Consider the following 24,942-nt stretch of genomic DNA (forward strand, 5'->3'; position numbering starts at 1 on the left):
AGCCATCTTAATCCTGCGCGCGCAACACCTCTACTCGTGGCGAGATGGGGATGTCTTTTGGTTCTTACACGGAGGTCTGCAACACGGTTGCCCTCGTCGTATGCCCCTTGCTGGGCACTTCGATGGGCCTGGAGCCGATATGCTACAGCCGAAATGTCGAAATCAACAGCACGGTTATTTTCCAACCCGGTGAGTTGTGCTGCTTGGAGATTGAATTGTACGGGGTAAAGCTACTGATGTGGGCAGCGACCTCTGTCGAAAAACAGCAACATGCGTCATCCACATTGCAGCTCTGGTTATGACAGCGGTCATGGTCTATCACATCCGATCGAAATACACCGCTGTTGGTGGGTGCTGTTGCCTCGACGTGACGCGGCGGCCCATTTTGATACCTTGCTAACATACAACGTACTGGCCGTGGCTCGCAGGGAGGAAGGAGATCGTCTTGTTCTTTTACCTTTATGCGGTCAGCGAGATCCTCGCCATCTTCCTTGACTCTGCCATCATCCCAACGTACTCGGGCGCATACTCGGTGAGACTCTTTCCCCCCTGACTTGGCCTAACAACTGTATCTTGGTCCTAGGGGCTGATATGAATCTTCGCTCCCAGTGGTTTTCTGCGATCTACGTCGGTCTGAACACTGCGATTTTCTGGTGTTTACTCGTCAACGGCTTTGTGGGGTTCCAATTCGCTGAGGATGGCACACCAATGTCTCTATGGGTGGGTTGCCCATTAGCCGCTCAATGGCTCCAATGGCACACATGCTGATATTCCATTTGTACGTGCAGTCGCTGCGCATAAGCTCGCTCGTGGTCTTCCTGGTCACCGCGTTTGTCGCGATCGCCACCTTCAAGGGCATTGCGGGCATGAGCCCCAAGTCACAGATGGGCCTGTTCATCGTGCAGTTCCTCTTCCCGATCATCTGCGTCGCGGTGTACGTGCTGTCGCAGATTGTCTTGGTGCTGCGCACGCTGGACGACCGATGGCCGCTGGGTGACATCATCTTTGGCGTCGGATTCTACGTTGCTGGCCTGGTGCTCATGTTCGCCTTCAGCGCAGACATCTGCAACGGCGTGAAGCACTACATCGACGGCACGTTCTTCGGTGTGCTCTGTATGCTCTTGTCGGTCATGATGGTGTACAAGTGTGAGTGCCGTACCTTGCTTCTCTCACCGCGTCTCGTGGCACGCTGACAAATCATGTGGGCGTGTCCAAACAGACTGGGATTCCATCACGAAAGAGGACCTCGAGTTCTCCGTGGGGAGGTGAGTGGTCCGGTTGTGGCTGCTGTGGGGCTTTCAGCTAACTGTGCTACTTTTGGCGTGATAGCAAAATCAACGTCTGGGAGGTCAAAGATCCGCTGCTGGGCTCCGATGCGGACATGGTCGCTTCTTCTACCAGTCACAGCGGCGGCAAGGGCAGCTTCAGCGCCTACTGACAATATGGACTATACTGTAATCTGTACTTGTACCGCTTGTCTTTTGCTCTATACATGCCTTGCATCTCATCACCCCAAAATTTACGTTGAAAGTTGAAACACGCCCTTGTGGTGCTGTGAACAGTAGTCAAATTCCTGACGGGATCCCTCCCAGTGAATGGCATGATTGCCTGATTATTATTCGCCGCTCATATTAAGGCTTCAACACCGAAAGTCGGCGCAAAAGTTGAAGAAATTAGAGGTTTAGCCACCTCTTCCCTCAGATTGTAGATTGGCCAGAAGCTTCTAATGTGGTGGAGGCGGCCTTGTAAAGAGGACAGTGCAAGAACGAGCCGAAAACGAATTTCTACCGTACAGGAAGGAATGTCGACGTGACGCTTCTGGGCGACTATTCTTCGGACGTCCAGCGTCCGGACGCCGTCGTACGCTTTGCGGGCCGTCTCAAGGACCGCGGACTGGCGGTGACGCCTTTCAACGCGCTACCGCCGCTAGAGCCATGACCAACGGTTCCGGGGAAGCACGACGACAAGTCGCAGCCAAAGAAGCTCTCTGCTGATGAGGTGCAAAGTTGTTTCGGATTGTGGTGCGCGCTGCTGCTCGACGCACGCGTCATGATCGACGAAGAGAAGGGCCCGACCAGGCTAGAGGCAGACGAATACGTGATCAATGTACGATGTGCCTCAGGCCAAACGAGGATATCTCCTAGTGTCCATGCATCTGCTACCTAACTAGGTGCAGTCTAATAATGGACATTCCACTACTCTCTTCAATTCTAGCTATAACTTCGCCCGGTAGATTTCTGAGGCGGAGGCGATTCGAAAGTAGCATCTACGAGGCATTATCGCTTACACTTATCGCTGCTTTCGCAGGACGGAACAGGTTCAGTCCGTCTGTCGGATATCTAAGGCAAACATGGTGAATACGGGGCAGACTTTGTTCCGCAATTGATCTGCATTTGCAGCCAATACAACGTCAACCAGATGTAAGCCATATCCGTTATTCGCGCCGCCATTCGCGAAGCTTGTGAGGCGCGGTAGAAGGCCCATCTGGCGAAAGTGAGCAATCGAGCCGACTCTTCTGAAGAAACCCACCATCATATCAATATCGAAGAACCAAGGATTTGTACAAATTATAGATGAGTGCGCTACAAGGCCCTCATCCTAGAATCGGACCGCCGCATCTTCTCTCATGATCATGCAAAGCCAAACACCCTCTTTGATTCAGCCTTTCTTACTCAGACCAAGGAGTTCTTTGACAGCGCCAAGTGAGAAGCGTTTCCATGTGCGCTGCTTCTTTGCTTCCTCCGCCGCTGCGGACGGCTGCTCGTTCGGGTCGTTGCCGGGGGTATACAGTTCTCCGGAGAGATCCACTGAGCCACTCCTTTTTGAAGAGACGATTCAACAGCGGAAGATGAGATTGCATCAGCTCTGGGAACGTAAAAACGCCGGGGAAGATGTATATGAAGAGTGATGAGGTGTCTTGTGCCTACAACTCACTGGCTGTGTTTGGAAACATGTGTCTTGGCCACTTTGTCCGCGAGTTTCGAAACCTCTGAATCATCACAGCTCTGCCCTGCTGCCTTTGTTGGTGTACTGACGCTCGCACTGTTGACAGCGGGGGCCAACGCTGCATTTGAGTCATTCTGTGCTGCAGGAGCATCTGTCACTGGCTGTTCGCTAGCCGTAATTGCAACAGGCTCAGCCGTAGCCACAAGCGCAGTCTTGTCAGCAGCTTCGTCACTGGCCTTGCTCGTTTCGGCGGACCCAAAAATTGGATCTTGCGCTTTCTCCGCAGTTGACGCATCGAGCACGCTAGTCGGCTCTTCTGCCCCTGCCGATGCTGCTGGTACTGGCGCTGCCTCTGGTGTCGAGATAGGCGTTGATGCAGCCTCAGCGTGGGTAACTTCCGCCGCCACCTCTGCATATGTGACGGGTGCTTCCTCTGTTGACTGCTGAACTTCAGCAGCGGCAGTAGTAGTAGCAGCCACCGGAGGAATGCATGCGTCTAGCCCCTGTTCCCCCTCTTGTTCCGCTTCCACGCCATCCTCGGTTGGTGCGGACGAAGAGGTAATCTGGGCGGTCAGAAGGGCTGCAGTGGCAGCGGGCACAGCGATAGCCGTAGCCACCAAACTGTCAGCGCTGGAGCTCGCTGCCTTGTTTGCTGCGCCGCCAGCCATGCTCGTTGCTGTACCAGACGTTGTGGATTCTTCCTGTTCTTGCCGCGCCACTACATCCGCTGTTGATTCTTCAGCTTGGCTTGCACTTTCGGCTGCAGGTTCTTCACATTCTTCCGGTGCTTCGGATGCAGGAGCAGGAGGCGAAGAAGCAGCTGCTGCAGGTTGTGGCGAGGCGGGCTCCGCTGCACGATCAGTTTCGGCCTCCTTGACTGGCTCTGGCTGCACGTCTTCCGCCTTGGCAGCTGGCTCGATGCTTGCCGCTGCCAGCGTGGATGCCTCCTTGACTAGCTCTGGCTGTGCGTTTTCCGTCTTGGCAACTGGCTCTATGCTCGCTGCCGCCGGCGTGAATGCCAGTGGCTCAGTCTTGACACCTTCAGAATCTTCCTTTTTCTCGTCTCCAGCCTTCTGGTCCTCCTCAGTTTTCTCTTCTCCCTCATCTTCTCCCTCATCTTCCTCCTCCTCCTCGCCATCGGGATCCCTGAGCATGTAACAGGAAAAGTCAGTCTGACACAATGTCGAGGAACTGCAGCCCACGAACGCCGAACAAAACGCACATTTCGTCGAGTTCCTGCAGTGCATTCTCGTGTCCCCATTTTGCCAGCGCCTTCTTGATCGCCTCGATGCAGTCGTCCTCCTCGTCAACCCAGTTGCCGTTGATGTCGACATGCTCTAGCTCCTTCAAGTGGCCCTCGATCGCAGAGGAGAGCTCCGTCAGCGCCGTGCGGTCCAGATCGCAGTAGTTGACTTGCAGCGTCTTGAGCGCAGGGTTGGAGCCCTGCGCAAGCGTCGCGAAGATGCGCTGGCCGCCCTTGGGCTTGAGGAGCAGCTCGCTCAGATTGAGTTCCTGCAGCTTCGGCCAGCACGCAAGGCAGGCGGCGATGGCGCGCGAGCCTTTGAGCGTCGCGGTGTTGTCCTGCAAATCTAGCACGCGCAGGTTAGGGTTGAAGGCGAGGCCTTTGGTAGTCAGCTCTTGTATCCCCTCCATGCGGATGCCGTTCTGAAACATCCGCACTTCCTCCAGCCCGCCATGCGCAGCAAAGGCCTGCGCCCAGTACGGTGCACTGCCATTCTCCAGGCGGTTACGGCCGCAGATGATGGTGCGCAGCTGCGACGGCTTGCCCCCGTCTGTTTTGAGCTTCTCAGCTGCGCGCAGGAGCGCCTTGGCGACGATGGTGCCACCTTCAATGCCAAGGCCGTTGTTGTTCAGCTTGAGCACACTAAAGTGGTGGTTGTTTTCAAGGAAATTGACCATTGGCTCAGCGGAGCGCCCGCCGAATGCATTGTCGGAGAGATTGATCTCGACGAGCGATTCATGCGAGACGAGAGCATCGCACAGGGCCCGCAGAGCACTCGGAATTTCACTGATGAGTCTTCCGGTGAAGATGTCTGCAAAGTCGGCCACCTTGTAAAACAGAAAGAACAAGTTTTAGCTTTCACAACCTAGACTCTATGCGCTAGAGTTGAAATTCACCTTGAGGCTCCTCTTCTGCTCGAGCTCCTTTGCCAGCGCCTGGCACGCGCCGACGCCAAGTGTGTTGCCGCCCAGATGGATCTCTTCCAGATTCTCAATGGCTCGCAGCTCCTCTAGATGCGGCTCGATGTCTGCGGCCGTGTCGAGCTTGAGATTTTTGCCCTGCAGCGAGAATGACGTGCGCGAGGGAGCGGCCATTTTTGCTTCTCGAACTGTGGGCAGCAGAAAGAAACGAGGGAGGTTGAGGTCGAAAGCAAAACAATGAAGAATGCTTGCAGCAGGGCCCCGGTCAGCTCCACTCTTGCAAGCGTCAGACGAACAGATGCGCGACTAAAGCCCTGGGGGCTTGTAGCTTGTTACATGTACAGATGGAGAGAAAAATTTGCCGTAGGTTGGAAGTGTTGTTCTCCAATGGTAGGTTCTCAGGGGCAGGACGCGGCGGGGACAGGCGCATCGTAGAAGCGAGTGTGCGCAACCCTAACATTGTTGTGTACCCATAATACGTTCCAATGTAGGCTATATGAGTGTGCCGTCGGCCCGTCGCGCACGGCCACGCATATCCGCTCCCTCGTCGCAACAAACGAGTTCAACTCTCTCCGTGAATGGGAAGTTGGAGGCCACTCTAACGCCGCTCCAATACATGACTTTGCACGCCGTGGAAGGAACCTAGCGTACATCCAGCAACGTCCCGCAAAATCAGTTGCACAGCAAGACAAATTCCTGACCCGCCTGTGAAGGAATCTGAAGCTCATGATGACGTCGCGCGTTGCAAAGCAATTCGCTGCCTTGGATCCGTCGACGCCTGCGAGGAAGGTTGGCTCCGAGGGGGCGCTACGCACGAAAAGGGTGCACGCGATGCAGCGAGATTCTAAGCGTGCGCACTTGCAGCAGCAGCAACAAAAGCGTTCCGGAAGGGAAGGTGGAAGACTCAAAGCGCATACATCCGACATGCACGAGCCGGCTAGCTCTACCTGTGCTGCGGACCTGAGCACTCTGACCTTGAAATTACGCAGTCCGATTCAGCGTCGCACTTTCCAGCCAACCTTCCGCGCGCTGCAGCATGAGGACCAGGCCGGAAGCAGTGCTGAGAGCTCGGACGAGGACAAGGATGGCGCCGTTGATGATCGGGCTCATGATCTTGCGCCAGAGGATGATCAAGCTGAACGCATGTGGGACCTCACCTCCTTTACTCCTAGTTGCGATGCCCTGCAAAATGATTGCGATGCTGAAAAAGACTTAATCACGCTTTCACTGCAGAGAGAACGAAAAACTGAAGCGTGACCGCGCGTACGTGGAACGCGCGAAGGACATCACATCCAGTATTGGTGGTGCGCGCGTGTTGCTGGGGGCGGATCCAGGATTGTAGATCAGCTGGCTCTCAGGCTGCTTGCTCACCTTTTGCCTGCTCTTCCACCAATGACAGACGCCATCAGAAAGCTCGTGCTCTCGAGTTCTCGCGATGCCTCCCACGACCACGAAAGCAAGGCTGGTAGGTCATTGCATCGCTTGTTTGAACGCTCGCGCACGATACAAAAAGATCACTAAGATTAGCATTGATTAACGGGAGGGTATCAACCAGCCTGTGCAGCCGTTCACAATATTTTCGACACGCTCGCAATGTTCATGCCTGTGCTTTCGTGAGCTGCGATAACGCATCGCCTGGCATAACCAATCCTTAGTTAGCCAGCCGGCTTTCGGATCGGTCCACTCACCCATCCTCCTTCCTCGACCGATTTTCGTTCATAGGACCAGCTTGCAGCATGTGTCAGCAGCGAAGGTTAGCATGGCGCAGACCCTCAAGGAGTGTGAGAGCTTGCAGATCGTCATCGAAGAAACTTGCAGCAAAGTCGAGACGCACGTTGAGAGGATCCAGTAGGTGTTATCGGGCCCCTTCACTCGAGCTTCCCCTCTGACTTAGGCCGACCCCTGACCCGTGATCGGCAAGGCGCCTGATTCAAGCCAGAGCGGAGAGGCGAGCTGCTTTCTTCAAGGAAACGCGTGAGCTGGGTGAGTCGGTGACTCTAGATCCAACAAGATATCTCCAGCGAGAGATTCTCATAATTCCTTTATGACTCCTGCACACAAAAACCAAGTCGCAAACTACAAGGCGCGCGTGACTGAAAGCACGGAAAAGTTCGCTGCCGCACACGACGAGGCCGTTAAGCATGCGCTCAACGCACAGGGCCACAAGCAATCGGAGAGAGGTGGGTGGAGATTAGAAGCGCGACGTTTGAGCCAGCCCATCCGACTCAGAGAGCCCATGCGCTGACGAGAAACTCTGAGGTTTATTTCGGCATATAAATTTGACATTCGAGCAGAGATGCGCGCTGCGATGCTTGGCATGCTCAAATCGATGAGCTGAAGACGGGCTTTGGACGCCTAGGCCGCTGGCACTGTTGGCACTGCACCTTGCGCAGTCACAGCACTCGTCGTGACCACGAGGCGAATGTTTCTCATGTATCGCATGTCCCAGACGCCGCAAAAGAAATGAGAATCAATGTCTCGATCGATGCACTTGGTGGCAGGTACTAGTGAATACCGTGGAGAGGTTGCGAGCACCGTAGAATGTTGCCGCTCGGAGAGAAGTTGGCGAATGGGAGCGTACGCGAGATCGAGAGAAGGGGGATTCCACGTAAATCTACGCACGCGCCGCCTCTGACGATTACTCGTTCGCTGGTTGGCTGCAGTGAGCTGCCACCGGAAGCGACTCTCACTTTCTTCGTGAACATGACCCAACACACGTCTTTCATCGCCACCATTTATGATCCCCAAGCCAAGGGTGGCGTCTGCTTCTGTGACGTACAAGGCCCCGTGAAAAGTATCGAGATGGCGCTTCCACGATCCGCAGCCATGCTCGGCGGTGTCGCCGCTGCCCGCGCGATGAGCCGGAGCACTGCCGCTGCTGCTGCCGGCGCTCGCTCGCTGCACTTCAGCCGAACAGCGCTGCTCGCTACCCCTACTCCAGGACCTCAGACGGTCCCTGCAACAGTGGGCTCGCAAACGGTGCACTCGCCGAGTAACATGGAGACAGCCAGGCTCGCTGCGCAGGAGTCGCACGAAGTCCGGGCGTCTTACCCGGATTACTCCAAAGGCCCCTCGGCTATCGACAAGGCAGCGCAGCTATTTTTCTTCACTGAGATCCTGCGAGGAATGTGGATCACGCTGGAGAATTTTGTCAGACCGCCATACACGATCATGTATCCTTATGAGAAGGGTCCGCTTTCGCCAAGATTCCGTGGGGAGCACGCTCTGCGGAGGTACCCGACAGGCGAGGAGCGTTGCATCGGTGTGTCTCAACTATTTGGTCGTGACAAGGATGTCATCATCGTTTGTCAAAGCTGATCCTATCTTTCTATGTGACGCTTCAGCCTGCAAGCTCTGCGAGGCCATCTGCCCGGCTCAGGCCATCACAATCGAGTCCGAGCCGCGCGATGACGGAGCAAGGAGGACAACTCGATATGACATTGACATGGTATGCTTTTTTCGACGACATAGCCTGCACACGCAAGCGCTGACATTACCCTTCCTGTGCAGACGAAGTGCATCTACTGCGGGTTCTGCCAAGGTCCGTCCCCTCCCCCACCCTTTTCTGCGTTGAGTCATCTGCTGACCCCCTACCTACTCTGTTCGCCGCTTGCAGAGGCTTGCCCAGTCGACGCCATCGTCGAGACGCAAAACGCAGAATTCAGCACAGAAACACGCGAGGAGCTGCTGTACAACAAGGAGAAGCTGCTGGCAAACGGGGACAAGTACGAGGCCGAGTACGCCGCGAACCTCAAGCAGGTGAGTCGGCTTGCGCGAGTCTGCCTCGGACCTGGCATTGCTTGACAATAAAGACATCGATCGTCTCGCGGGCCAATACTAATCTATTTTGATTCTTGCGCAATTCCCGTCGCCGAATGTTTGCATTTCAAGGACCACCTGTACCGCTAAAGCAGTCACTGCCAACGCTTCCGCTTTGTAATACACATCAACATGTGCTTTTCTCACTTGTGTCTCCATGTCGGTCAGTATCAGCAAGACTGTCTACTTCCACCTCTGCATTGGTCCCCGAATGTAGCAATCCCTAACAGAGCTGGAGAAGGGACTGCATATGCGAGCTTTTGAGAACATTTCAAGGTTGGTTCTACTTCTATGCGAGCAACGAGAACAGCAGGCCGTTGCGCATAGCCACTATGGTTTTCTTGTCATTGTCTCTTTTCGTTGGGGCAATCACAAGTGTTTTCGATTACGACGACAAGTTCAAGCCGGGGGAATATCTGCAAAGCTTGGAGGAGGCGGGCAAAGAAGGCGATGTACGGCATGAGCTCTTCCACGGCGCAGCTGCCAGGCTTGTACGGCAAGTGCAGCCGTAGGCTACCGTGCAAGGTCGGGCATCACTCTTCGTCTTGGGGGCCAGTATCTATGTGAATACCGGTGTATTACTTTTGGTGAGGAGAAATTATCCAAAGGATTTTCTAGTCAGATGCCCGCCTACTACCGCTCATTCCGCATCTCTCCCCTTTCCATCTACTATGCCTCTTTGAGCTTTTTGACACCAGTCGGTGGGTTGACGAACGTCCGAGTGATCCACTTGCATACCTCATCGATCAGGATGACCGGTGCTGAGATGTACAGAACGCCCTTCCATTCGGCCCAGTTGAGCGGCGTAATGACAAAGAGTTCGCGCAGAAAGGGTGTCTGAAGAGGCAACGTTGCGTCAGAATCTAAGCGCTGGAGAAGATCGAGGATGCACTCACGTAGAGGATCATGAAGTGGAGTGCCATAGAAAGGACAATCGCAAAGATGAGGAAAGGGTTCTTGGTGGGCGGCTGCACCAGCAGGCTGTCCTCCTCGCTGAGCGAGTTGAGTGCGTTGAACATCTCTATGGTGACAAGGATGCTCAAGCTGATGGTCGTGGCGCGCTTACTCAGCTCGTTGACGAACATCTCGCAGCCTATCTCGGGGAAGAGCGTGCCGCACTGGTGAAAGTGCGTGAGCTGGTAGAAGCTGATCTGCGGTCCGCCCTCGTAGAACATGAACCACCACGCGTAACCGCCGACGGTGGCGACGCCGACGTACGTGCCGATGAGCAGGTACCGAATAAAGAGCCACTTGGACACGAGCGGGTCTTCGCGTCTGCGCGGCTTGTGGCGCATCACCTCGTGGTCAGGAGGGTTGAAGCCGAGAGCGGTAGCGGGCAAGCCGTCCGTAACGAGGTTGACCCAGAGCAGCTGGACAGGGATGAGCGCCTCCGGCATGCCAAGGAGCACGGTGAGGAAGATCGATACGACCTCGCCGATGTTGGAGGAGATGAGGTAGCGGATGAAGCTCTGCATGTTGTTGTAGATCGACCTGCCTTCCTCGACGGCCGTCTCAATAGTCGCAAAGTTGTCGTCCGCGAGGACCATGTCTGCGGCGGACTTGGCGACGTCCGTGCCAGTACCCATAGCAATTCCAATGTCGGCCTTCTTGAGCGCTGGCGCGTCGTTAACGCCATCGCCCGTCATGGCGACGACGAGGCCCTGCTCCTGGAGGAGGTCAACGAGCTGGCTCTTGTGCGTCGGCTCCGTGCGCGAGAACAAGCTGGCACGCAGCACGGCGTCGCGCTTGGCCTGGTCGTCAAGCTCGTCGAACTCGCGACCCGTGTAACTCTTACCGGTGAGGTCCTCGCTGTCGCCAAAGACGCCGATCTGCCGGCAGATTGTCTCGGCCGTGTTCTTGTTGTCGCCTGTGATGACGATGACGCGGATACCGGCGCTCCTGCAGCGCTCGATCGCGCCTCGGACCTCTGGCCGCGGCGGGTCGAGCATGCCGACGAGGCCGACGAACGTCATATTTTGCTCATAGCGCGCATACTCTGCGGTGGTCTCAGACTTGTACGCCTGTATGTCGAGCGGCACACCTTCGGCCACGGCGAGGACGAGGCAGCGCAGGCCGCGCGTCGCGTAATCGGCCACCTTGTCGTTCAAGCTATTGCGGATCGCAGGAGTCATCTGTGCGCGCGCCTTGCCGAGGTGGAGGAACGAGCAGCGATCGAGCACGGTCTCAGGCGCGCCCTTGACGAGTAGCACGCCGCTGTTGTCCGTGCGACGGATGAGGACACTCATGCTTTTGCGATCGCGCGAGAACTCAAGCGTCAGCAGGCGCGGGATGGATGCCTGGTAGAGCGTCGAGACGGCGTTGGCACGCTGCACTGCGTCCAGCGTGGCAAATGAAGCGTTCGCCGTGTTGTCGTGGTGGCCAATTTTCTCGACAAGCACCTTAAGTGCGGCTTCGGTCGGCTGCCCAATGCAGTTGTACCTCTTGTCCTCAGCGCTGTAGACGACCTGAGCATCGTTGCAGACAGCCGCGACTTCCGCCAGCGCCTGGATCGAGCTATCAGCGACGTTGAGCTTGCCGACGGGGTTGCTAGCGGCGGTGGACGTGATGGCGCCTTCGGGTGCGTAGCTGCTGCCTTCAACGTCAAACTCGCGCACGTCGGCCGCCGAGTCGCCAAAGACAAGGAAACGCGTAACGCTCATCTGGTTCGTGGTGAGCGTGCCAGTCTTGTCGGAGCAGATCACGTTAGTCGAGCCGAGCGTCTCGACCGAGGGTAGGTGGCGGACGATGGCGTTCTTCGCAGCCATCTTCTTCGTCCCGAGCGCGAGGCACGCCGTAATGACCGCAGCTAGGCCTTCGGGGATGGCGGCAACGGCGAGCGCGACTGCGATCTTGAAGTAGTAGATGGCCCCTTTGAGCGTGCCGTGGTGGCTTGCATCGCTGAAGTGTCGAATGTTCACGAGCCACACAAGAATGCAGATGACGCTAATGACCTTGGCAAGCATGTCGCCAAACTCATCGAGCTTCTGCTTCAGCGGCGTCTTTTCGTCGGCGTCCTTTTGGCTGATTTCCGCATGGATGTCACCGATGGCTGTCTTCTCTCCGGTGCGAACGACGATGGCGACGCCGGAGCCACTGACGATGGTGGTGCCACTGAAAAGGGTGTTGGTCATGTCCTGCTTGACGGCGCGTGCGTCTGCCACGGGAGAAAGGTCCTTGTTGACGGCGATAGATTCGCCAGTTAGAATGGCCTGGTCAACGCGGAAGCTGCTCGAATTGATGGCGATCAGGCGGCAGTCAGCGGGGACTTTGTCGCCGACGGCGATGACGAGAATATCACCGGGCACCAGCTCCTCTGCCTTGACGCGAAGCGTCGAGCCATCGCGTACGACAGAGGCATTGTCCGGCGAGTACTTTTTGAGCGCTTCGATCGACTCTTCGGCATTGCGCTCCTGGACCACGCCAACAGTCGCGTTGGCGATGAGAATCAGGAAGATGACACCTGGCTCGATGAGCGCGGTGCCAAGCGACTCATACTCTTCTAACAGCGCGAGAACGAAGGAGATGACGGCTGAAGCGAGCAGGATAAGGACAAGCTGGTCCTTAAACTGGTCAAGAATCAACTTGAAGAGCGAGTCGCCTGCCTGCTCCGGCAAGGCTTTGCGATCGAAACACATAGCAATTGGCGGGTCAGTCATTCAGTTGCACTGTGTGGGAGGTGTCAATAGCCGCTACTCACCATTCTTTCCATATTTAGTGTGCCTCTCCGCGATCTCGCTGGAAGACAAGCCCTTCTTTGCATCCGAGCCGAGCGCTTTGATGCACTCCTCCACCGTGTGTGTCCATGCCGCGTCCATTCTCGAAATTGTGAGAAGCTTTGACCGTTGCTGATGTTGATCTGCTGACTGCTGCTATCGAAGCTTGCTGGTTGCTGCCAGGTAAGAATGGCCCCTTTCCTATCACCTAGAAGGTAGCTTGGGATCCGTATTTGCTACGTAGCGCCCGTACGACGTGTTGGGGTTCGTACAGGAAGGACTTGCTGTGAAGCTGCAAGCTCTTCAGGTCTGTGCGTAGGTTGTGGCGCAGGCAGGACACTCTACCGGGTAGTCCAATTTGCAGCGGACTCCCTCTATGCGTGCTTTTGTGACCAGGCCTTACGTGTGTGTCTTCTTGCCGGGGATGGAGCGAAGAAGTATATGGACCCGATGTGATGCCAAGCGGCACCGAATGGGAAGTGTGGGATGGGCGAGATTTGAATGGTTGACGTGGAGTGCTGCTGGACATGCAGAGGGAAGTATCAGTCGTTGCAATGCCACGGCAGCACTCGTCACTCTAGAGCCAAACACCAGTTCCTTTCTTGCGCATTCCGCCCTGCTTCTGCACGGCACCACCCAGTGAGGGAACACGGGCGCTGGGCAAAAGCAAACTAATATTTTTGCGAAAGATTCCCCATTTCGAACTAAACAGTCCAGTTCAAAGATGCGCACGTGTTGTGAAGGATGGAAGGATCACGTGACAATGCGTTCAACCGGGTCCTGGCATGGGGCCCCACCATCAGAGCATCGACCAGCGTCTCCCATCTCCCCAGCGTAGCACTTATGGTCGACTATGGAATATGCACCTGTACGCTCCTCAGACTTGTACGAATCCAGCAAGTATCCTTGCCTTTGTAGAGTGCTTCTGCCCCTCTGGAGATTGGTGTGCTGTGAGCGCCGCCTGTCGCAACACTTTTACAGGGTATGTACCTTGCGGACTGGGCTTACATAGTGCAGTGAGGTGGGAAAAAACGTAGAGGCAGTCTGCCAGCTGCTGAAATTTACGAGGAACCGCATAAATCTGTAAACCCACGCACTTGCCATCGGTTGAGTGCCCGCCCAATTCCTTCATCCAGCTCAACATGTGCAGCGGATGGAAATGGACGTCAATGTGGATTGCTTACAACAATGTACAACACCTAGTCGCCTACGCACAAAGTCACGAGTTGCGCACTGGAGAGGGGATTATAGAAGCCCAAAAATGGCTGAATTGTCTGCGAACTCACGGGTGAGCGCGGGCAGCCGATCGCTTTCTCCCGTGAAGCGCAGCAGTCAGGAAAGGCACAGTCGCTCTCCATCACCTGCGTCGCCAGCCGACTCTGACGCGGACGATGATCGCGATGACGAAGCAGAAATGGCGAGGCGTGGAAGTGGCGAGAGTCAGTCGAAGGGAAAGGGCCGGGTGCGCAGCCCGCCCAGTGCAGACAGCGGCAGCGACGCGCCAGGAAGGAGCCCTCCACGCAAGAGGGCCGCACGCAGGTCACGTTCTCCTCGTGATGTGGAAGAGCGCTCGCTGGTGCGCAGAAGCGGTGCGAACGGAGATTCGAAAGCTGTCTCTGAGAAACAGAAAGGCGACCCCACTGGTACCGCCGAGGCGAAAGGTGCAGCCCTGCGCACAACTCTGGCCCAACTCTCCGCGACAACCAAAGCTGGAGGAGCCTACGTTCCCCCTGCGCGTCTGCGCGCGCTCATGGCTGAGGCAGCGGCAGCGGACCCCGGCAGTGTAGAGTACCAACGCATGAGCTGGGACGCCCTCAAAAAGAGTATTACCGGTCTCATCAACAAGGTTGCCGTGGAAAACATCAAAATGGTCATTCCGGAGCTCTTCGGGGGGGCCAATCTCATCCGCGGAAGAGGACTGTACTGCCGAGCAATCATGAAGGCGCAGGGCCTTTCTTTGCCCTACTCGCCGGTCTTTGCTTCGTTGACGGCCGTCATCAACACGAAGCTCCCGCAAATTGGCGAGCTGCTACTCACGCGTCTCGTAAGCCAATTTCGACGTAGCTTCAAGCGCAATGACAAGGTTGTCTGTGGCGCGACACTTCATTTCCTCGCGCATCTCGTCAACCAGCGAGTGGCCAATGAGATCCTTGCGCTGGAGATTCTCGTCCTGCTGCTTGAGCGCCCCACAGACGACAGCGTCGAGCTTGCGGTGACGTTCATGCGAGAACTAGGGCAATTCCTCAGCGAGGAAAGTCCCAAGGCAACCAACAGCATTTTTGATCGTTTCCGGGCGGTTCTGTACGAAGGCAGCATCACCACGCGCGTGCAGTATATGGTCGAGCTGCTGAGCCAGGTACGAAGGGAAAGCTTCAAAGATCATCCCAAGATCCCAGAGGGGCTTGATCTCGTCGAGGAGGCTGATCAGATCACGCACGAGATCAGCCTGGACGACCAGCTCAACGTTCAAGAAGGCCTCAATGTCTTTCGCGCTGATCCCAGCTTTCTCGAGAATGAGGACCGGTACAGGCAGATCAAAGCGGAAATCCTGGGTGACGAGTCGTCAGATGATGAATCTGGATCTGGCAGCGGTAGTGGGAGCGGATCTGGCTCCGAGTCTGCGGACGGTTCCGAAGATAAAGACGGTAAGGAGGTGCAAGATCGACTCGACATTGAGGACCGTACAGAGACGAATCTCGTCAATCTTAGGAGAACCATCTACCTGACGATCATGAGCGCAGCAATCTATGAGGAGGCTGTGCACAAGTTGATGAAGCTCAATATCCCTGAAGGTCAGGAGGTACGTCACCGATCTATTTTCAAATGCGCGTGCATCCAACGGTGGAGCTGACACTTTTCTGTGCCCCCTCGCTTGCCCAGATCGAGCTGTGTAACATGATCATCGAATGCTGCTCGCAAGAACGAACCTATTCCAAGTTCTATGGACATATGGGCGAGCGTTTCTGCAAGCTGCATCGCATGTGGAGTGGCTGCTTCGAGCAGTGTTTCCGCAACTATTACGACACGATCCATCGCTACGAGACGAACCGACTGCGGAACATTGCACGCTTCTTTGGCCACATCATCGCAACGGACAGTATCTCCTGGGCGTCGTTTGAGATCATCCACATGAACGAAGACGACACGACGAGCAGCTCGCGCATCTTTGTCAAGATCTTATTCCAGGAGATGCAAGAGATTCTGGGCCTCAAGCAGCTTGTGCAGCGATTCAAGACGCCTGCGATGCAAGAATTCTTTGGCAACATGTTCCCGATCGACAACCCCAAGAACACGCGCTTCAGCATCAACTTCTTCACTTCGATCGGCCTCGGCGCATTGACGGAGGATATGCGTGAGCACCTCAAGAATGTTCCGAAGATGCTCGCAGCGCAACGTGCCGCCGCCCTGCAGAATGGCGACGACAGCGATAGCAGCGACAGTGACAGCAGTTCGGATCTCAGTAGGACGAGCAGCAGCGAGTCTTCAAGCAACTCGTCCAGCCGCTCGTCGTACGATTCGCGCTACTCGGGAAGGAGGGGCAGCCCGTCGCGCAGGGGTTCGCGTCGCTCACCCTCTCCTCGTCGCCGCAGGCGCTATTCATCCGCCTACTCGCGCTCTCGCTCGCCGTCACCTCGTCGTGGTGATCGTTCGCCGCCACCAAGGTCCGCGAGACCGGGCCGTGATGCCTTCAGCCCTACCCGGGGAAGGGGTGGCAAGGGGCGAGCGCCCTCGCACTCTCTATCTCCTCTTTCCGATCGTGATGGCAGGACCAGGATCGCGCGCCGTCGGTCGTTGTCTTACTCGCGAAGCCCATCGCCCCCACCTCGAAAAGACTACCAAGATGACGAGCCGAAGGCTGGCCCGGCCGCAGGTAAGAGGCTTCGCGATGCTTCGCGCTCGCCGCCACCAACGTCGCCGCGCCGGCCACCTTCCAGGTACAACGATGCTAAGCAGGATGGGCGTGATTATTCCCCACCACTCAGGAGGAGGGATGGAGTGTACAGTGACAGGAGGTACGATGGTGGTAGCCGTGACTATGGCCGTGACGATCGTGGTGATCCTTACAACAGGCTCCGGGACAATGGTCACGATAATCGCTACCCCAGACGATGAATGCTCGTCACCGATGGAAGGATCATGGCAACATGTATAGCGGGACCATGACGCTGCTAATGCATTCATGACGATCCTATTTCTATGATCCAAATATTCATAATGATCAAAGTATCCAAGGGCCTAGTGAGCCTTTGATGGGAGGCATTCAAAGTTCAAGGTGCTAATGAGTGCAGCGAGACTAGGAAGGGACTGGAGGGAACACCTGCGCGCATTTCGGTAAAACTAAATCTTCACCCAACAGTTTTCATCCTAGCTTCGTGCCGTCCGGAGTGCGGACAGGCTTCACTCATCTCCACGGCAGCCTGAAAGAGCTGCCACGGTTGGACGGCTCATCCACCACGTCCTACCTGCCAAGTCCATCAAGCGCTATAGAATTTTCTCACGCTTGCCTGGTTGCTACCTCCGCGTGCACATCTTCACTCGCAAGCATAACCATGAGGGGCACATGCGCCTTCATGCGAACAATGTATCTTCTCTCGTTGCTATTTCTGTAACACTTTGCTAACCAATTCAGATCAATGGAACAAACAGACAAGTGCGAGCAAAGTTTCAAAGGCTCTGACTCTCTGCTGAGGCACAAGAAAACGCATGGAGACGACGACTACCAAAAACTCGTCGACCAAGAAGCACATATGAGTCAGCAAGACAGAAACTAAGTCATAGCGGACTATATCAAGGCACAAATCATGAATGCACTCTATTTTTTCAATTCCGCAAACTTGAAATTACGATGTCACTCCCATTGATATCCTTTGTAGGCTTCCTCATTATGGCAATAATTTATCAGTAATTTGCCTCGTGCGGTCGACGGACATTCTGTGCACATGATAGAACCAGTAAGCCGCAATAGATTGCAACCCATGTATGTTGTTGATATTTATCCAGTCGCTTCTTTGTTCTGCACGTAATCGTATTGAGACCATGTTGAGGAGTGAGAGCATAGCACCTCCTCTCTCTGGTCTCTCGATCCTTATCATCAAGGTCCAACGTTCAACGCTCACAGGCACTCAAGAGGTAAATGCCGCGAATATTCTATGTTCAAGTTCCTTAAGATTTGAAAGTTCATATTTCAGATTTGGACATTGGAGATTCAGGTTTCAGGCTTCAGGCTCGGGAAGCGGTCAGCTTGGATGAAATGCATAAAGAAGCTTAAAGTGAAACCGAGCAAGAGTGCTGCAGATGGGCAATTCATGAGGTTGCGCTGCGGTAGGCTGCGGTCAGGAAAGAATAAATCATTCAGTGAGTTTAAGGAGTGAGGAAACTCTCACTGGATCGCCGGCATGAAGACTGCGCTCGAAGGACTGGGTGCAAAGAGCATCCGTTGCGCAGACGAGTATTGAGCATTGAGCGTTAAGCATTGCGTTGCATGGGCTATTTGATAACAGGGTTGAACGTTTCTATCTATGTATGAGGCGACACAGACCAGAATTCAGTAATCAGGATGGCACTGTCTCATACATAGAACTGTCAAAAGCAGTTTGCATGTGTCATGCGTCATGCGCTTGTGATTGCTTGAGTTCCCACCGGGATGGTGTCGTCAGGTCTGTGTCAAGCCTTCGTGGTCTATGAATGATAAGTGCGGAGTCTCCGAGAGAGAGGCTAAAGTGACAAAGGGCCATGGCAGTCGTGCAGTGCGATAGGGATCTTTCCGCGCATATCAACAGGTGATTGCGCCTCATCTCCCTCCTGTGAAACTTTCAACGCGCAGGAGCAGTCCTCAGCGGTCTGGGTTGCCGCCAGAAACCACCTGTCCCCTAGTAGCGTGTGAGGTGCGACATTTGGCATGCTGAAGTGTGACATGTGACACAGCATGCAGCATCCAGGGTCCTAGGCTTGCAGAAGGCAGTGATTGTGTCTCCACGCTGACATTTAAATTAAATTGGCCTTTGAGAGGGCTCTGCCGGCCATCGGAAAATCCCATGTCAAATGTTTCTTGCACATTCTCATCTCAATATGCATTAGCAAGCTGTGCGATGCCAAGCAAGCAGCTTCCAGAATCCAGGCTGTACTTTGTACACACTCGTATTGCATAGGCTGCAGTTACCTGCCACTTTATTAGCCAAGTTCAACGCTAATGGACTTGCAAGCCACCAGTATCAAACATATATTTATCAAGTCTGGGGCTCTGTGCACTGGGCAAGTGTGAGCCCAGTTTTTGCTAACAGTCGCTGTGTGTCACAGTCCTGGAACGTGCTATTGTCTCAAGTATGTACATACATATACAGTGTGCATAAGGAACAACCCATGCTCCTCTAGGCTCTGCTGGGCTCACTCAAAGCTTTCTTGATTGCGGATTCGCGCTGTTTGCGGGCCCCGAAAGGTTCCGAAAGGCTCCGAAGAAACGATCCAAAACTGCAGAATTGCAGATCAGGGGACCAAGATAGCGATCCCATCAGCCGACAGCCAGTCTTTCCTCCTAGACTCTCCTGGACCACAAACCTACAACCCACCGTTCGAAAGCACCGTTCGAAATTGCCTGCCCACGACCATCCAGGACACTACATATGTAGTGCGCTAGACGCAATGTTGAAGAATGCGCTCGGGGGCCTCGGGCCTCGCGGGTAGTCATTTCGGGCCACACAAACGCCATGTCACCTACACACAGACGTCGAGGCAGTTCCCCCCTGCATACCTTACTCTTCGAGGGAGAGTGAGACTGACATAGCAGCGACCCTTTCACCTTGTTGTTAGAGCATTGTCTGGCTTCATCGTTTTATCGGCTATCTCAATGCGTGATGGGGCGACGGGTTTTGAGATGGAAGTGTGAAGTGTACGGCGCAAGCTTCATGTCATACAGCCGAATCAGCAACGAAAGACGAACCCTCCCCCAAATGACAACATTGAACTTTGTACTTAAATGACGAAGGCAGCTTGTCATTGTCGTATATCTTGTTGTCCCTCGTCTTCTCCATCGAAGCACAACTGTGAGCCATTAAGTAACAAACATCTTTGATCCCAGCAGACATCTCAACGCATCAACTCTACTCTTGATTGCTGTCCTGTCAAAGATCGTCTCAAGCAGCAGTTTCAGGCCCATCGTGATGCCCGAGCTCAGCGTGGCTTACTCCGGTACGCATTTGCTGCCGATCGATACCCCATCTGCCACATCAATCACTTCTGTACCGCAGTATCGCTGTCCATCTCCCAACCACGACGTCGAGCCGCAGGTACGTTTGCCACCTGGGATCGAGCAAGAGCATTCCCGAAGCAGCTCATTGACGTGCACATATTTCTGGTCTTTCAGCCGATCTCTCCAGCGCTACTGCAGGTACCAAGCCTTTGGCCGTTCAGTCACGATTTCAGCCGAGGGCTCGCATTGTCAGAAGGCACCAGTACGGACGAATCAGTCCCCGGCGGAAGTCCTGCAAGTTACATGTCCGAACCAGCAACTCCCAACCACTTTGTATTCACAAGCGAGGTTCCGCGGTTCGACATTCCAGTCACGCTGCCTCTGCGACCGCCTTTGCAACACTCTCACACACTCGACGGCAGCAGGCAGGGTTTCGTCGCCTTGGACCCTTCCGTTGCTACCCATGCCGCTACCACTGGCGCCGCTGCCGATGCGGAGGGCGAATTCCAAGAGTTTAAGCCTTTCAGCGATAACTATGCCATCCCTACACAGCCTCTACCCCACTTTTGCACACCAGTGCCTTTACCCATTTGTCCCAAGGGCATGGCTCCTCCCAACGAGAACTTATCACCGGCAACGACGGGGCCACCTATTGTCGTGGACATCTCCAGCCCCTCCGCGGCATCGAGTACGAACACTTCTTCCTTTTCTTTCCAACAATTTCACTCCACTTCAACCCAAGCACCGATAATCTTCCCCTGGGACTCACGCACGTTCTCGACTGCTCCAAGCACAGCATCAAACTTTTTCAACCTGGGTGACGCTAACACCGGCACGGGCGCCGGTTCCTTGGCCACACCGATCGCCGAGAGCCCCGGAGTGCCCATTCGGGGTCGCGCACGTAGCTCGACATACTCACAGCCAATATCAACAGCTGTGCCGCTAGCTCGCGCAAGCAGACACGCAGGGCGCCGCGCGACGCTCTCAAACAGCAGCGACCGCGCGAGCAAGCCGCTACCAGCACGGCTGCTGTCGCAAGATATTCGCTCCGCCGCGCACAATGCCAAGTGTCGGAGGAGTGAATCACGCTTGCATGGCTGCCATCTCTGCATGCACATCTTTGCTCGCAAGCACGACTATGAGAGACACATGCGAATTCATGTGAGTCTCAACATTTCCCTTTTTTTTAAATCTTTGGGATGTTTTTAATCAATCCGGTTCGATTGGATCAACAGACTGGGGCTTCCCCCTACCAGTGCGACAAGTGCAGCCATTCGTTCAAGCGCTCTGATGCTCTGTTGAGGCACAAGAAACAGCATGACAATGTCGACTACCAAAGAAGCTCTGCCCAAGAAAGAAAGCATGCCTCGGTCAAGGCAGACGCCGACCTCGATTGAACAAAAGCAACGCACATCGAATGCCCTATTCTTGGCTTCACTCGTTTGAAGTTTCGATGATACCCTTTCACGCACCTCGTTGGGCCAATGGATAATCTGTACACGGAGGAACTGTATCTTATGCTGCACTGTATGTACACAGATGGGTATTCCGTAGGTGGACTGAAATCTGTGTCAAATCTATTTAAATAATTGTCACATGTAGAGATCTACTTGCGGAGCAGATCAATGTCCCCACCAAGCAGACGTCCGTGCAGGCACCCCTTTCCGTGAATATCCGTCGATTCCACTAGCAGCTGCATTTACATGGTAACAACTGCTCAGAAGTGTAACCCGAGCTTCCTTCGCCCTTCGTCCTTCGTCCCTCTTTCTCCTGTCCTTGTCATCTCCCTCGTCGCCATGATGCCTAATTTGGGTACTCGCATGTGCGCTGCCAAGGCTGCCCCCGACTCTGACGTCCCCACCCCGCTCATGGTGAGGATAGTTGCCGCTATCGGAAGTATCGGGTGTCACCTGGATGCCGTCGAGGCCACCATCGCAACGACCCGCCCCGGCATCGCTGGTCGCGTGGCTGCTGCTTCGCTTGCGCCACTTCAGGCTCTCCGCCCCGCTCCCGCCCGTCTCCCTCTGGTGAGGATGCCGATGTCTCTGTCGCTCGGGGCATCAGGCGCGATGCCCACAAACGTTTGAGTTCAGTGGGACCGGAGGGGCGAGACTGTCACTGTGCCTTGTGCTGTATGGATGCACGCTCTTCAAGCAACCTGCTCGGAATGTCCGAGATTTCCTTGAATGGAGTGATTTGACGTTCTCCCTTCTGCCCTTTAGTTCTGGAACTCTGGCAACGTGGGCACGCGACACGCCACTCATCCTCTTTTTCCACAGTCAAGGCTCTAGGGTCTTCGGTTACCCCTTACGACTTACCTCTCCTCAGTCTTCGGGGGACATGGCGGTCACCATCGGATAGTTACCACCGGGTACGGTGTTTGGACACCTAACGACGTGACCGCCAGGTGGTTGTTAACGCCGAGCTTGTACATCACGTTCTCTCACTCCACATTCTGCAACATCTCGTCTGAGGCAGCGAGCCGCGAGACCCCTTCTATGCGTCACAGAGTCACAGGTCCGTTTCTCTCTCGTATGCACTCCCCCGTCTCCACAAACTACAGACATTTCAAACCCCGCGAACCGCTCGCAAGAACGCCAGATCTTCTCAATCGTGCTTTCTTCGCTTTCGTAAGCTGAAACTCCTGTGCTGAGTGGGGCGAGATGAGCGCTGAGTGCTGACCTGCTCAGGCTTGGCGCATGGGCGTGGCTAGGCGTAAGCCAGTACTTCCCTCTTCGCTCGTCCAATTTGTTTTTTCTCAACCCAAAGCCACGCAACATGCCCAAGAGAAATGTTGTACAACGAAGGCAGTGGAATCATACATTTCGACTTCATTACTTTTTGATCCTCCGTGCTCACACATATTTGCATACGCTTGATACTCTTCCCCAAAGCCAACTGGATTGCTTAATCTCATTTTCTTTTGTTTTCCTTTCTATAGATTAGCTGGTCTGCTCGACGTTCTTTTGTTCGGTCATCGACCGCCAAGAGGCAGAATAGCGATTTACACAACAACTCATGTTGCCCCCCTGGCGCTGTCGACTGTGACGGCTGTACTGCTTCCAAGATACCTGGATCTGAAGGTGAGTTTTCTGTTTTCAACCGGCGTATATGGCTAGATAAGTGACTGAGTAAGTTTTTTCTCTCCACAGGGCTTGCGCAAAAGAGCAATCTGCAGTCGCGGTTTCGTACGAACGTCACCATACTTGCCCGCCACTCTTCTCCTGCTTCCTCCGCAGATCCTCAGTCTGCAGGATCTCCGCCTTTGGTCCAGTCTGGTTCGCCATTTTCTTTAACCGCCTCTCCATCACAGTCTCCGGCCGTCTTCAACGGCGTATCCGTTCAATCACCTTCCTCTTCCAGGGGACCTGCCAAGCAGGGTAGTGATCCCGAGTCCTCCCGAAGTACGAAAGGGGGATACCGCTGACAATGACAAAAGCGGCATTGCCAATAGTGGGAACGTCGTTCACCAGAAGGGGCAAGTCTGCATCGTGAACCTCCGATGTGATGACGGTCCGTGGCACGGAGACGACGGTGAGCAAAATGGCCGAGATCAGGGAAGCTCACAATAAAACAACCGAGGCAAGGGAGGAGCTAGAGTCAAATGCAGGGCCAGAGTCAGAGCCAGGCCCAGGGCCAAGAGCGGCAACAAGGAGAACCCAAGCACAAGGGCCATCAATATCCATCGAGGCGGCAATGATGTCAACGCGTGCGCTCGAGATCAGGGTCACAATACGTATGAAGAAAGCAATTCTTTGAGGAATGACATGTGAGGATGGATCGAGGAGCAGGTCAACGCGTACAAGGATCCCAAAAACTGGACGCACAACAGGAACAACGGGTACGACTATAAGATTCAAAGCTTCTGCGGATGCTCCAGCGACGGCAACGGCGGCGGCAGTGGCAAGTGCGGCGTTGGTGGCGGTGTTATTGGTGGTGATCAGTAGACAGGGAAGAGCCGGATTGTTATGATGAGCATCGATGCCCGAGGAGAGGTTGCACGCGTGAAGCCTGGCCGTCAGCTCCTCACGATTCGGTGACTGGCAAGTATGGTTGGATCGGAGCATGTGAAACCTCCGCCGTTGGCGGCAAGCCAGCTCCGTACGTGGTTCAGCTAACTCCGTAGCTCCATAGCATATATCTGGCGTACCAGGGTTCAGTGCATCTCATTCTTGTATGTACTTATAATTTATTCTCTGCGGGCGAACCGAAGTACTTTGCCTGGTTTGCTTTGACTTCAAGCAAGGCAAGGTTTTTGACGCTGCGGACTTGCCATAGGTTGTCTCACCATCTGTCCACGCCGCAAAAGGATGCAGCTCTCCGAAGATGGTATGGATCACCCAGCGGAGCATTGGAGAGCCCAAGATGGGCAGCCACTGGGATCAGCGATGGGGAAGCTGCAGGACGTCGAACGTCGAAGCCGCAAGAAGGGAGTTTGAGTCATGCAGACAAGTGAATGATGCGACGTTGGGAATTAGGTCCTGCGGCCATATCCACAATGATGTGGCCTGTGACCCGCGTGTTGCCAATTTATTCACTGTTGTTCAGTTATTCGTACATGTTCGTACAGTCAAAGTTGACAAAGTTGAGGATCTAGTTACAGCCTATCGCCACCCGACATTCAGCGTATCGTTGCGGAGGGTGAGGGACGTGTTTCTGTGACGGCTCATTTGAACCATAGACATGAATGACGTATATATATATATATTGGACGTTTATACACTTGCTCCCGTAGCCTTTGAGAAGTGCGAGCTTGATAGTTATGGACCACGATGATAGAGAGTTGTGATCTCTAAGAAAGCGGACGCTTGTTGGTCGTATCGTTGCCTCAAGGGCTGCAGGCGGTTCAAGTGTCATGTTCTATTGCTCACTCCGCCCTCACCTGTCCGAACCCAGGTATGAGGGGTCCGTAATGTGGCCAGTCAGACATTCTAACCAATGCGATCGACTCCATGGGCACGAGCGGGGGCAACATACATGACACTCAACCCGCGATGCACATACAAGGGGCAATATTTCGAGTCATTTTCTAGGTCCTCGCCAAGGTCAGCCATCGGCTAGATTTCATGGCCGTAGACCTTGCCAGTCCCAAGAAACACAAGGCCGAACGCTTTC

At 54.7% G+C, this 24,942-nt stretch overlaps 11 protein-coding genes across 11 annotated transcripts; 7 read left to right on the forward strand and 4 right to left on the reverse strand.

Annotated features, from left to right (window-relative positions):
- Positions 1 to 1,511, forward strand: K437DRAFT_256662 (uncharacterized protein). Its single transcript, XM_013387620.1, has 7 exons — positions 1 to 189; positions 267 to 347; positions 429 to 532; positions 610 to 720; positions 789 to 1,146; positions 1,220 to 1,265; positions 1,330 to 1,511. Exons 1-7 carry the CDS (start codon positions 45 to 47, stop codon positions 1,436 to 1,438), a joined length of 954 nt encoding a protein of 317 aa, XP_013243074.1. The 5' UTR covers positions 1 to 44; the 3' UTR covers positions 1,439 to 1,511.
- An 843-nt stretch (positions 1,512 to 2,354) lies between these two features.
- On the reverse strand, positions 2,355 to 5,440 carry K437DRAFT_123696 (RNI-like protein). The gene is made up of 4 exons (XM_013387621.1): positions 5,086 to 5,440; positions 4,169 to 5,016; positions 2,935 to 4,092; positions 2,355 to 2,818 (listed from the first exon to the last, which is right to left on the reverse strand). Exons 1-4 carry the CDS (start codon positions 5,281 to 5,283, stop codon positions 2,659 to 2,661), a joined length of 2,364 nt encoding a protein of 787 aa, XP_013243075.1. The 5' UTR covers positions 5,284 to 5,440; the 3' UTR covers positions 2,355 to 2,658.
- A 237-nt stretch (positions 5,441 to 5,677) lies between these two features.
- On the forward strand, positions 5,678 to 6,459 carry K437DRAFT_256666 (uncharacterized protein). Its single transcript, XM_013387622.1, has 2 exons — positions 5,678 to 6,254; positions 6,343 to 6,459. The coding sequence occupies exons 1-2, from the start codon at positions 5,839 to 5,841 to the stop codon at positions 6,449 to 6,451; spliced, it is 525 nt and encodes a 174-aa protein (XP_013243076.1). The 5' UTR covers positions 5,678 to 5,838; the 3' UTR covers positions 6,452 to 6,459.
- Positions 6,460 to 7,127: 668 nt separating this feature from the next.
- On the reverse strand, positions 7,128 to 7,597 carry K437DRAFT_123829 (uncharacterized protein). The gene has a single exon (XM_013387623.1). It carries the CDS (start codon positions 7,426 to 7,428, stop codon positions 7,186 to 7,188), a length of 243 nt encoding a protein of 80 aa, XP_013243077.1. The 5' UTR covers positions 7,429 to 7,597; the 3' UTR covers positions 7,128 to 7,185.
- Positions 7,598 to 7,965: 368 nt separating this feature from the next.
- On the forward strand, positions 7,966 to 8,913 carry K437DRAFT_224424 (NADH-quinone oxidoreductase; the record flags this gene model as incomplete). The annotated part of the gene is made up of 4 exons (XM_013387624.1): positions 7,966 to 8,371; positions 8,454 to 8,557; positions 8,620 to 8,650; positions 8,726 to 8,913. 4 exons carry the CDS (start codon positions 7,966 to 7,968, stop codon positions 8,911 to 8,913), a joined length of 729 nt encoding a protein of 242 aa, XP_013243078.1.
- Positions 8,914 to 9,228: 315 nt separating this feature from the next.
- On the reverse strand, positions 9,229 to 13,126 carry K437DRAFT_256669 (Ca-transporting ATPase). Its single transcript, XM_013387625.1, has 3 exons — positions 12,626 to 13,126; positions 9,825 to 12,544; positions 9,229 to 9,765 (listed from the first exon to the last, which is right to left on the reverse strand). The coding sequence occupies exons 1-3, from the start codon at positions 12,741 to 12,743 to the stop codon at positions 9,598 to 9,600; spliced, it is 3,006 nt and encodes a 1,001-aa protein (XP_013243079.1). The 5' UTR covers positions 12,744 to 13,126; the 3' UTR covers positions 9,229 to 9,597.
- Positions 13,127 to 14,055: 929 nt separating this feature from the next.
- On the forward strand, positions 14,056 to 16,754 carry K437DRAFT_224385 (MIF4G-domain-containing protein; the record flags this gene model as incomplete). Its single annotated transcript, XM_013387626.1, has 2 exons — positions 14,056 to 15,441; positions 15,522 to 16,754. The coding sequence occupies 2 exons, from the start codon at positions 14,056 to 14,058 to the stop codon at positions 16,752 to 16,754; spliced, it is 2,619 nt and encodes an 872-aa protein (XP_013243080.1).
- A 3,489-nt stretch (positions 16,755 to 20,243) lies between these two features.
- Positions 20,244 to 21,344, forward strand: K437DRAFT_235987 (uncharacterized protein). The gene is made up of 2 exons (XM_013387627.1): positions 20,244 to 20,988; positions 21,063 to 21,344. The coding sequence occupies exons 1-2, from the start codon at positions 20,431 to 20,433 to the stop codon at positions 21,222 to 21,224; spliced, it is 720 nt and encodes a 239-aa protein (XP_013243081.1). The 5' UTR covers positions 20,244 to 20,430; the 3' UTR covers positions 21,225 to 21,344.
- Positions 21,338 to 22,309, forward strand: K437DRAFT_123901 (uncharacterized protein). The gene is made up of 2 exons (XM_013387628.1): positions 21,338 to 21,854; positions 22,050 to 22,309. Exons 1-2 carry the CDS (start codon positions 21,531 to 21,533, stop codon positions 22,116 to 22,118), a joined length of 393 nt encoding a protein of 130 aa, XP_013243082.1. The 5' UTR covers positions 21,338 to 21,530; the 3' UTR covers positions 22,119 to 22,309.
- Positions 22,310 to 23,079: 770 nt separating this feature from the next.
- On the reverse strand, positions 23,080 to 24,050 carry K437DRAFT_123912 (uncharacterized protein). The gene has a single exon (XM_013387629.1). The coding sequence runs from the start codon at positions 23,892 to 23,894 to the stop codon at positions 23,391 to 23,393; it is 504 nt and encodes a 167-aa protein (XP_013243083.1). The 5' UTR covers positions 23,895 to 24,050; the 3' UTR covers positions 23,080 to 23,390.
- A 45-nt stretch (positions 24,051 to 24,095) lies between these two features.
- On the forward strand, positions 24,096 to 24,716 carry K437DRAFT_123923 (uncharacterized protein). Its single transcript, XM_013387630.1, has one exon. The coding sequence runs from the start codon at positions 24,154 to 24,156 to the stop codon at positions 24,487 to 24,489; it is 336 nt and encodes a 111-aa protein (XP_013243084.1). The 5' UTR covers positions 24,096 to 24,153; the 3' UTR covers positions 24,490 to 24,716.
- The last annotated feature ends 226 nt before the right edge of the window (positions 24,717 to 24,942 follow it).

This window comes from Tilletiaria anomala (genome assembly GCF_000711695.1).
Source record: "Tilletiaria anomala UBC 951 chromosome Unknown K437scaffold_44, whole genome shotgun sequence".
Taxonomy (NCBI): Eukaryota; Fungi; Basidiomycota; class Exobasidiomycetes; order Georgefischeriales; family Tilletiariaceae; genus Tilletiaria; species Tilletiaria anomala.